Source organism: Bos taurus, chromosome 3 (assembly GCF_002263795.3).
Source record: "Bos taurus isolate L1 Dominette 01449 registration number 42190680 breed Hereford chromosome 3, ARS-UCD2.0, whole genome shotgun sequence".
In the NCBI taxonomy this organism is placed as follows: domain Eukaryota; kingdom Metazoa; phylum Chordata; class Mammalia; order Artiodactyla; family Bovidae; genus Bos; species Bos taurus.
The window spans coordinates 94,066,717-94,078,975 of record NC_037330.1 but is presented as its reverse complement, the minus strand read 5'-3'; the positions used below and the strand labels follow the sequence as shown (position 1 = coordinate 94,078,975).

At 35.0% G+C, this 12,259-nt stretch overlaps 1 protein-coding gene across 4 annotated transcripts in view; it reads left to right on the top strand.

The window, feature by feature from the left end:
* The window catches only part of ZFYVE9 (zinc finger FYVE-type containing 9), a 118,234-nt gene that overhangs the window by 52,423 nt on the left and 53,552 nt on the right, over positions 1-12,259 (top strand). For all 4 annotated transcript variants that reach the window (XM_024990134.2, XM_024990137.2, XM_024990136.2 and 1 more), the window contains 3 exons: positions 4,645-4,765; positions 8,231-8,353; positions 9,799-9,954. In XM_024990134.2, the coding sequence (XP_024845902.1) occupies positions 4,645-4,765; positions 8,231-8,353; positions 9,799-9,954 (400 nt within the window). The remainder of the gene's footprint in view (positions 1-4,644; positions 4,766-8,230; positions 8,354-9,798; positions 9,955-12,259) is intronic.

The window sequence follows — 12,259 nt, the reverse complement described above, 5'->3', positions numbered from 1 at the left end:
CCTCTGTCCATGGAATTCTCCAGGTAAGAATACTGGAGGTGGTTGCCATGCCCTCCTCCAGGGAATCTTCTCTATGCAGGGATTGCACCTACTTCTCCTGCATCTCTTGCATTGCAGGCAGATTCTTTTGCTGTCAAGGTACCAGGGAAACTCTGGTCCCATGATACACAAGCTTTTTAAAAGCATATTCCCCAGGTTCTGTGATAGCCTCCAAGAAGTTGTCGTGGTGAGGAAGGGCCAGGAAATAGGAAGATGGCTGAGGAATTAATCTGTCCCTTTGTCTTCAGTCTGAGTATCTCTACTTTTTTATGGTTTACCTGTAGTGTTTCCATGTAAGATTTTTTTTTTTTCCCATGTAAGATTTTTAAAAAGGGATTCTAAAGCTTAAAAATAAGTTGAAAATCTACGGACTTAATGGGTAAAAGATTAGTTTATCTGAGGAAACGAGCTCATACTGTGTGGTCACATTTACTTTGTCTCTATAGGATATACTGGTCACATTTGGAGGTTTATTTTCAGAAGGGGACAAATATTATCTTCATTTTTTTTTGAGTCCGTGAAAGAATAGAGCCACCTAGGACCATAATTAGAAAGTATACACATAGGATTGTTTATACAGTGGGTCCCGATCTTATTCCTATTTGCCCATTTAATATGGTGGTCAAGATTATAATAAGGTGATTAATTCCAGCTATGTGTGTTTGTCTTTTTTTTTTTTTTTTAAGTAAAGTAAGAGGATCAGAATTAGGATAATGTTGCTACTTTTCAAGTTTTTATGGTTACTATTTATATTTATGTTCAGTAATATTTTTCTAGAAATTTACATGATTTTTGGATTTGGTTGCAGTTGAAATTACATGTTATTAAGATTAAATTTATTGACATACAGAGCTAAATTTCCTTTTTGGTGAAAGTACAGTAAACCATGTCACTGTCTTCGAGTATTTCTAAGTCTGTTTTAGGGGATTTTTCTATGGCTGCAGAGGACAATAGCAAGAACTATGACTGATTCTTCTTTGTATCTATAGAATGACTTTGTCAAGAAAATTTATTTTTTCTACGGTTGTTTATGTGGAAAGACTTCAAACCCACAGAAGAGCTGCAAGAATAGTACAGTGGACGCTTATATATCTTCATCCATATCCACCTGCTGTTGCCATTTTGCCACATTTTTACTTTACCCCCCCCACACATACCTTTTTTTTTGAGGAACCATTTGAGGATTAGTTGCAGTTTGTCACTTCAATACTTCAGCTTATGTTTCCTGAGAACAAGTCTTTTTTTTTTTTTTTTTTTACTTAAGTACAATTACATGATAAAACAAATTTAACATATAATTCTATTATCAAGCATATCGTTCATATTCAGATTTCTTCAGTTGTTCCATGATGTTCTTATTCTTTCATTTACACATATGTATGTGTATATATATTTTATATATATAATTTTTTATTAAAATATTTTTTAAAAATTAGGATTCCATCAAGGATCACGGTTCTATTTAGTTCTTATGTTTCTTTGATTTTCTTTCATTGAGAACAGTTTTCCCACTTTTTTTTTTGTCTTTCACATCATTAATATTTTGAAGCATTTAGGCCATATTTGGCATAAAATCCTTAATTTGTGTTTGTTTTTGTCCTCATAAATAGTTTCAGATTAAATATTTTCAGCAAGAATGATACTATCATAAAGGTCATTTTTTACTGGAACACATTGAGAAGTATCAATTTATAGTTGGTTAAATTGATGTCTCTTGTGTATGACCACTGCAAAAGTAGCTTTTCCTCTTTGCAATTAAAAAGTAAAATGAGGGTGATACTTTGAGACTCTGGGTGTCCTGTTCTATAGTCTTTCAGCCAATGATCTTACTGCCCTTGGAGACAATCTTACCTGAATCAGTGATAACCATAGTGATTATACAGTAAAGATTATAGTGTTTTTCTTTCTGTGAAACTTATATGATAGGTTCTTAAAACATAAATTTTGTGAATGAATGAGCTAGCTCTAGTGAATGACTGTTTTAGTGAAACAGTTCAGGTCATTAAGAGAAACTAAAACAAGTTAGCTTTTCTGTGCTCTCACATTGTTCAATACTCTATTTTAATGTTTGTCTGATAAAATGAAGGGAAACAAATACTTTAAGGCCAGAGTTGAATATATTTTTTTCATTTTTATGATCTTGTAGAGTGCCTGGCACTTATTTAAAAGATGCTCAGTAAATGAAACAAATTTCTTTTCATAGATATTTAAGTAGAGGCCAGATGACTACTTCTTATAATACTGAAAGGTGGATTTATCCATCATTAAATAACAAGTTGAATTAGGTTACTTTATTTCCTGTATTAGCCCTTTAGATCAATAATGTTTAGCCAATAAAATTTTCCAAATTTCATTATAGGGTGGTGTACTAAGAACACTGCAAAATTTTTAGCAAAAACCCACTAAAAACTTATAGTCCTAAATTATAGTTAATATAGACAAAAATATGTTAATGCCTGGGTGTTTTTTTTTAATAATTTTAATCTTTATTCAAGTATTTTATATATATATATATAGTGACGTACTTAAGGAGCATTAATCTTTAGGATAATATTGATGAACATACATATATGTGTGTGTCTCTCTATATATACATATGAACACACACACACACGTAACCACCACCCAGGTAAAGATACACATATTTCCGTCGCCATAGAAGTTTCCTTCATGCCCTTTTTCTGTCAATACCTTCCCCCTTCCCCGTGCCCCCACCCTGGAAAATAAACATTATTCTGACATGTATCACCACAGATTTGTTTTGCCTGTTTTTGAATTTCGTATAAATGGAAAAACATAGTATATGATGTTTTGTGTCTAGCTTCTTAAACTGTAATTAATGAGATTTATCCATGGTGTGTGCATCAAGAGTAAATATTTTTTTATTGCTGAGTAATGTTCCATCATATGGCTATGCCACAATTTACCTGTTTTCCTATTAATAGGCATTTGGATTGTTTCCATATTTGGGCTATTTGAGTAAAGCTGGTATAAACATTTTTAAACATGTTAAACAGTTTTTATGTGCTTTTCCTTTAACTCTTCTAAAGCTTTCTTTTTCAACAGTTGAAGGATTATTGATTCACAGTGTTGTATTATATATAGCAAAGTGTACAACAAAGTGATTCATTTATGCATATTATATATTTATGTATTCTTTTTCATATTCTTTTCCATATTCTTTTCCATTATAGATTATTACAAGATACTGACTATACAGTAGGAACTTGCTGTTTATCTATTTTATATAAACTAGTGTGTATATGTTAATCCCAAACTCCTAATTTATCACCTCCCCTTTTCCCCTTTAGGGAAAGTTTGTTTTCTAAGTCTGTGACTCTATTTCTGGTTTATAAATAAGTTTATTTGTATTACTGTTTTTAGATTCCATATATAAATACGTGACATTTGTCTTTCTCACTTACTTCGTTTAGTGTGATAATGTCTAGGTCTATCCAAGTTGCTACACATGGCATTATTTCATTCTTTTTTATGGCTGAGTAATATTCCTGTGTGTGTGTGTGTGTGTGTGTGTGTGTGTGTGTGTACACATACACACGTGCGCATGTGTGCATGATTCTTTGATACCCCATGGACTATGGCCCACCAGACTCCTCTGTCCATGGGATTTTCCAGGCAAGAATACTGAAGTGGGTTGCCATTTCCTCCTCCAGGGATCTCCCTGACCCAGGGATCGAACCCATGCCTCTTATGTCTCTTGCGTTGGCAGGCGGGTTCACCTGGGAAGCCCTATGTGTGTGTGTATGTGTGTATATGTGTGTATCTTCTTTACCCATTCATCTGTTAGTGGATGCTTAGGTTGCTTCTGTGTCATGTCTTGGCTGCTGTAAATAGTGCTTAAAGCTTCTGTTTCTTGCTTAAGTTGTGAAGAATAGAGAGAGTAGAGCATCATTTTAATAGCTCTCTGAGCATATTCTATTAAATTGTTAATTAAGTAGATTTAAACCCACTCAAGATGTATTCTGCAATATTATACTTTATTAAGTTTAGTTAATGTGATCTTCATGTTGATGCAAAGAAAAAGAACTTGAAATTTAATTTCATTACAAAGTAAATGAAAACTGTAAGTTATCAAAGTTAATTTTTTAAATTATAGTATAATATATATAACCTAAAATTTGCCTTTTTAATCATTTTAAATTACATTTACATTGTTGTATAACCATCACCCCAATTCTCAAAGTTACTTTGAAAAAGCCTCTCACTAAGACTTTTAAGTAGATCCAAATGTGTAAATGTTCAGAAAGTATGAGATAATATTGAAATTTTGTTTCTGTTGCCACTGCTGGTTTAAAAAATATTTTTCTTTTATGGTAAAAGAAACCTTGGTAAAGGAACCTTTCTTTCATTACTATGATTTGATGATGCCAAAAGGAGAAACTATACAACTGTAAACATTTGCACATTTTCATTCATAGTTTAAGCCCAACCCTTGAGACTCACAGGTTAATGAGTATCTTATGCTATGTTTCAAAAAGTATGAATTTGAAGTTTTCACTTAAATTCCCATTTGTAGTCTTGACTATATCCTGCCAAATTCTTGAACTCTCTGTAATACTGTCTATGCCAATTTACTTTTCCTAGACGAATATTTCTCTATTCTCTGGAAGTATAACTCAGGTCGGAAGTCCTGTTGGCAGTGCAATGAACCTTATTCCTGAAGATGGCCTTCCTCCCATTCTCATCTCCACTGGGGTAAAAGGAGGTATGTAGACTTAGATGTTTAAACAGGGATAGTTATACATGCAAAATGTTGCCTTCCAATTAAGGGAATGAGAGTGAATTCAAGTAATAACCTCCTTTCTCTTTTCTAGCAACAAAAAAGTGATTATTCAGTGCCATGAAAAGCACTGTTGCTGTTAGTGATTGTTTTAGAGAATATATTTATGTTTTTATATTATAATTGCATTTGTTGAAAGGCTGTATTATTTTTAATTGTAATATAAATGTAGCTTATTGGCAGTTCTTTCTTTATATTCCAAAGCATATAATACTCTGTGAAGAGTTGCTCATAGTTCTAGGATTGACCCATGTTATACAGTCAGTATATTCATTTAACTTTTTGTTTTGAGTAGAATACACATTCAGAAATGTATATATAATAAGTGGAGAGCACAGAACATAAGTACCAGTTTTCTGTTAAAAAATATTTTTAGTGAGCCCTGGTAAGAAGCTAAGTTACTACTCAGTCAAAAGAATGCTTATCTCTATGTGAAATTTTCTTGTTGATAGATCCAGATCAGCACCCAGTCAGTACATTTTCAGGAGCTGGTTTTTTCCAATAATCTTTCCTCACTTTTGTCCTAGGCTTTTACCTTGTCTCCTTGCCTTCAGTTTTTCTCACCTTTATTTAATCTTGCACATTGGTGCCAGTTATCTTTTATTTTTTTTAAGTACAGTTATTTACAGTGTGTTAATTTCTGGTGTACAGCAAAGTAATTCAGTTATACATGTGTTTGTGTGTATATATATGTATGTGTGTGTGAGCGTGTGTATGTATATATATACTTTCTGATGTATTTTCCATTATGATTTGTAACAGGACATTGAATATAGTACCCTGTGCTGTGCAGTAGGACCCTGTTTTATATCCATTCCATATATAATAGTTTGCATCTGCTAGTCCCAAACTCCCAATCCAACCCTCCCCCACACGCCCATTTCCCTCGGCAATGACAAATCTATTTTCTATGTCAGTGAGTCTGTTTCTGTTTTGTAGAGAATCTACATATAAGTGATATCAATTCTCTTTCTGACTTGCTTCGCTTAGTATAGTAATCTCTGTGTCCATTCATGTAACTGCAAATGGCATTATTTCGCTTTTAATAGCTTAGTAATATTTCATTGTGTGTATATACACCATATCTTCTTTATCTGTTCCTTTGTCAGTGGACATTTAGGTTGTTTCCATGTCTTGGCTATTTTAAATGTTGCTACTCTGAACATAGGGAGGGGTGCGTGCATGTTTTCAAATTATAGTTTTGTCCAGGTATATGCCCAGAAGTTGAATTGCTGGATTATATGGCAAATCTATTTTTAGTTTTTTGAGGAATCCCCGTAGTGTTCTACATAATAGCTTCACCAATTTACATTCCCACCAGCAGTGTAGGAGGGTTCCCTTTTCCCCACAGCCTCTCCAGGATGTTATAGGTAGACTTTTTAGTGATAGCAATTCTGACTGGTATGAGGTGGTACTTCATTGTAGTTTTGATTTGCATTTTTCTATGAGTGATGTTGAGCATCTTTTCTTTCATGTGCCTGTTGGCCATCTGTATGTCTTCTTTGGAGAAATGTCTCTTTAGGTTTTCTGCTCATTTTTGATTGGATTATTATTTGTTACTGAGATGTGTGAGCTGTTTGTATATTTTGGAAATTAAGCTCTTGTTGGTTGCATCATTTGCAAATATTTTCTCCTAGTCTGTAGATTTCCTTTTCATTTTGTTTATGATTTTCTTTGTGATGCAAAAGCTTATAATCTTGCTTAGGTCCAGTTATCTTTTTAAACATAGATATTATCATATACTGTTCTTGCTTAGAAAATTCAATGGGTTCCCAGTGCCTTCAGGATAAATTACTTCCTTTGACGTGTAGTATTCCTGGTAACTTTATTTCAATTTATTTAATTTTATTTTCAGCCACCACCCTAGTACTTTACAGGCATACTACAGATTATTTGCTGTTTTCTGAATGTTCACATTTCATACTTCCATGCTTTTTTTTATGGTGTGGAATAGTGGGAAGAACATGGACTTAATTAAGAGCTGGAAAAGCCTGAGTTTTAATTCCAGTACCAGTCCATTTTAGCTCTATGATCCAGTGAAAGACTCTCAGACCTGTCTTACTCTTTGCAACCCCATGGACTATACAGTCCATGGCATTCTCCAGACCAGAATTCTCCAGGCCAGAATACTGGAGTGGGTAGCCATTCCCTTCTCCAGGGGGATCTTCCCAACCCAACGATCAAACCCAGGTCTCCTGCTTTGCAGGCTGATTCTTTACCAACTGAGCCACCAGGGAAGCCCAAGAATACTGGAGTGGGTAGCCTATCCCTTCTCTAGCAGATCTTCCTGACCCAGGAATCGAACCAGGTCTCCTACATTGCAGGTGGATTGTTTATCAGCTGAGCTACCAGGGAAGCCCTTATGATCCAGTGGGCAAGTCATTTATCTCTCTGAATCCTTTTCCTATTTTTTTGTTTTCTTTTAAATTATGTAACTATACCTACTTAAGTATCATTATGAATATTAAATTAAATTTCATACCTGAAAATACATAATAAAATTCGTACAAAGCAGGCATGTAATAAATATTTTTATTATTTTCCTTTCTTCTCTCTAGAATAGAATACCCTGCTATATGCCAGTCTCCTTGACAATCTTTCAAAATCCATATTAATGGAAAACTCTGAATCCTACCTTGGATGTCTTTATAGTAGTGTTTTACATCCTCATCTCTGTTTAAAGAGAAATTCTTATAGACTATTACTACATTAACACATTTTTCACTGTAATTTACATACTGTAGCGGTCTGATTCTTTCACCTAAACCATGAATTCCTTCAGTCTGAATTCATGTTTGTGTCTTCTGTTCCTGTCATGGTGCTGGGCTGAATGTATCATACTGTCAAGTCCAGCTTGTGTCTCAGGTGCTGCAACAATGAACTTTCACATAAAGTTAAGTGTTCTTTTGATTGGATAATACTTCTTTACTAGAACCGTCTAAAAATATTCTTTTGTAATAAGTAAATTTGCCACTTAGGTTTCAAATTTGGGTTATTTTAATAAATCTTAAATTAATAAGAAATTAACTTGGCCTCTGTTGTTAAATTTAAGATTGTGTTTTCATTTCACATGTTATATGTGAAATTCTTATTATGATAGTTGGAGGATTTTTGTTAAATCAAAGTGTTGTTTTTAGACTGTGATATAAACCATTGTGTGGAGAAGTCTAAGCATAGGATAACTGTGTTACCATCCAAACTGGACTGGTTCACTTTTGAGAATGAAAGGGGCACTATTAACATGACACTAGGGTAGCAGATATAAACCTGTATTTGCCTATCTATAAAGCAGTTGCTTTTTCCTATGAACAATGAGGCTGTTCCTCTATCAGATTTCTTTCTTGATTTGTCTCTTTAATCAGTCTCTTACACTGTTTTCTCCCTTTACAGACTATGCTGTGGAAGAGAAACCATCACAGATTTCAGTAATGCAGCAGTTGGAGGATGGTGGCCCTGACCCACTTGTATTTGTTTTAAATGCAAATTTGTTGTCAATGGTTAAAATTGTAAATTGTAAGTTGAAAATTTGTTTTTTTTTTTTAATATAAATGAGGTACTGAGTCATAGATAATAAAGCTTTTAGATTCATTACACACAAGTATTTTTAATGAAATAAATCCTTAATGAAAACTGGTTGCTGAAGAAGTACATCTTAATGAAAACTGGGTACCGAAGAAGTTGGTTTGTATAAAATTATATATCCTTGAGGACAACTGTGGGACTGAGACTCTTGTTTTTAGTCAAAGGAGTGAGATAAGTGAATTCTCCATGGAGGAAAGCCAAACGGAACTTCTGAGTTAAGTTCTTCTTGAGATGAGTATGCCAAGTCACAACTCACCACTTGGATAACTAGAGGTGGATAAATTATCCAGGGGGATCAATTTATACATGCTAGGTTTAAATCTCAGAAACATTTAATCATGGTGCAAAACCTTATTTGGGAGTAGTGTTAACTAACACATAGTAAAACTTCAACGTATCACAAGTTAGAACTCAGAAGAAACTTCTCAATTCTTGGTGCTAGCTTCTTAGGCAACAGAATGAGAGAGAGGACAGTAACTTCAAATCTTGGTTCCAGTATCATACTGGAAAATGGAGAATGCATTTATCCTGGATGAATGTTAATAGGCAGAGTTTTGGAGAGACGAAGAAAGCACTGGGGAATAGTCCTCCAGTCTCACTGTGTATTTGCTTGCCCCCTTTCCTTCTAGGATCAAATTTTTAAATAATTTGCTTGCAATTTCAATTTACCATATCTAGTTTATATACTTAGAAAATAGCTAGTCTAGATTTCCTTAAGTGTGTACCATCTTAATATAGTTGGATTGGGCACCTTTTGTTTGGTATATAAAGAAACAATTCCCAGAGGGAAAGAAAGATCTTGTATTAGTGTTGATTTATATCATGTATCCATAATTTTATTTGAACCCTCTTTCAATTCCATTGAGAATCTTGTGTTGAAGTACAAATAATAAAAGTATCATGGACTGACATTGTTTTGAACTACATATAGCTTGTGTTGTTGTGGCTCTGCGTAGCCTTAAAGTGAAGAAGTGGAAGTAATTAGTCCAGAAAAGCCATGCATTTCACCACTTTTTACAGGATGAAGCCAGTTAAAGTTCTCTTGCTGGCTATCTGGAACTTTCTACCAGGAAAGACTATAAATAGCTAGGCTCTTTCAATCACAGTTTAAATTTAGTAAGTGTACATCAAAATATATTTTCTGTAGGCCACAGCCTGAATCCAATCTAAGTGTTTGCTCCAAGCCAGAGGCATTGGTATGTTTTATTTTCTGCAATAGTCCTTTGGCTCAGTAGTGACAGTTCACAATTGAATTATACAAAGTCAGTGGGATCTATTTTATTCTTCAGTGTGTTAAAACAGAGAGTTCTGTGCATTTCTTAAGGGTAAGGATTGAGAAGAAGGTCTTCATTCATATATTTTTATTTCATCTGTAGATGTGAACAGGAAGTGCTGGTGTTTCACAACAAAGGGAATGCATGCAGTTGGCCAGTCTGAGATAGTTATTCTTCTGCAATGTCTACCAGATGAAAAGTGTTTGCCAAAGGATATCTTCAATCATTTTGTTCAGCTTTATCGGGATGCTCTGGCAGGTGGGGATACTTTATGAGTTTGTCTGCACCCTTTATAGTTGATAAAAAATTTTGGACTCAGATGGAAAATAATAGTCTTTAATTTGGAAGCCTGGCATTGGACTTTGGAATTATTGGCAAGTTAGAACTTGGCATGGTTTGAGGAAGTTATAAATTTTAATACTTTATCTAGTGTAGTTGTTATTATTTTACAAAGACTGTAATCAGAGTTGTAAGATAATCCACTGACCACAATGTAAGAATCTTTTCTTTTGATTGGTTTAGGACATGGTATTATTAACTGGTAGAAGGAAGGATAATGATAACTTGCTAACTTGTTTAATAATATTCGTATAATCATAATGTAGATATTCATTTAATTTTCAAGTTTCAAAAACCACTAGCATGGGTGACTTTATTATGATTTCAAAGTAAATTATAAATATTATTAACTGTAACAATATGAAAGTAAATGCATAGCTATTAGAAGTTATTAAACACTCTATCCCTAGCTTAGTGGTTTCTCTGCTATATGTCACTCAGAAGACTGCAGAAGCCCTTATATGAACTGTCTTTATAATTCTTTTATGAATTTTTAATCTAAACTACATGTATTAATAATAATGTATATATGTGTTTATATATGTTTCTTTTTTAGCGTATATAAAATTTTTGGTCACACATCACCGTTTATCCTTTCCACAGTAAGGGGGAAAATGGTGGTTTGTGAGAAGTGACATTCTGAGAGTTTCAGGATGCCTACTGGTTATTGCAGGGCATGGGAAAGGTATTTCTCCCCATTTCCCCTCTCTTCCTGCATGTCTTATACTTATGTTTTGCAAACAGACACTCAGAACATGAATTTGAATGAAACAGGAATTGTATGTACCAGATTTTTTCTGGAGTTAGTCTTCAGTTATTTCCCTCTTTTACTTAAAAACCTTTCTTGGCTTCATGTTACCTTTAGAATAAACTGTGTACTCTGACATTCAGTGCTGTATATATCTGATCCTCTATTTTCAATCTCATTTCCCACTAGTAATCTTCTAATAGTACCATTGAAGCCAAGCTAAACATTTCTTGGTTTGTTACACATTGGGTTAGCCAAAAAATTTGTTTGGGTTTTACAGAAAACTGGCTTAAAACTCAGCATTCAAAAAACTAAGATCATGACATCTGGTCCCATCACTTCATGGCAATTAGATGGGGGAAAAAGTGGAAACAGTAACAGATTTTATTTTCTTAGGCTCTAAAATCACTGTGGACAGTGATTGTAGCCACAAAATTAAAAGATGCTTTTTCCTAGGGAAAAAATCTATGACAAACCTAGACAGTGTATCAAAAAGCAGAGATATCAGTGTTGGACAATGTGGTCTGTATGGTCAAAGCTGTGGTTTTTCCAGTAGTCATGTTCAGATGTGAAAGTTGGACCATAAAGAAGACTGAGCATTGAAGAATTGATGCTTTTGAAGTGTGTTGCTGGAGAAGACTTTTGAGAGTCCCTTGGACAGCAAGGACATCCAACTAGTCAGTCCTAAAGGAAATCAACCCTGAATATTTGTTGGAAGGACTGATGCTGAAGCTGAAGCTGCAATACTTTGGTGAAGAGCTGACTCAATGGAAAAGACCCTGATGCTGGGAAAGATTGAGGGCAGGTGGAGATGGGGGTGACAGAGGATGAGATGGTTGGGTGGCACACCGACTCAATGGACATGAGTTTGAACAATGGAAGATGGTGAAGGACAGGGAAGCCTGGCGTACTGCAATTCATAGGGTTGCAAAGAGTCAGACACAACTTAGCGACTGTAAAACAACAACCAGTATTCTTGCTGTGAAATCCCATGGACTGAGGAACCTGGCAGGCTATAGTCCATGGGGTTGCAAAAGAGTCAGACACAACTTAGTGACTAAACAACAACAATGCTTAGGAGAAGAATTGCTTTTTTATAGGGTATGGATATCTTCAACATTATTCCTTCCTTAGTCACTCAGTCGTGTCCGACTCTTTGCGACCCCACGGACTGTAGCCCACCAGGCTCCTCTGTCCATGAGTATTCTCGAGGCCAGAATACTGGGGTGGGTTGCCATGCATGCTGCTGCCGCTGCTGCTAAGTCGCTTCAGTCGTGTCCGACTCTGTGCGACCCCATAGACAGCAGCCTACCAGGCTCCCCCGTCCCTGGGATTCTCAAGGCAAGAACACTGGAGTGGGTTGCCCTTTCCTTCTCCAATGCATGAAAGTGAAAAGTGAAAGTGAAGTCGCTCAGTCGTGTATGACCCTCAGCGACCGCATGGACTGCAGCCTTCCAGGCTCCTCCTTCCATGGGA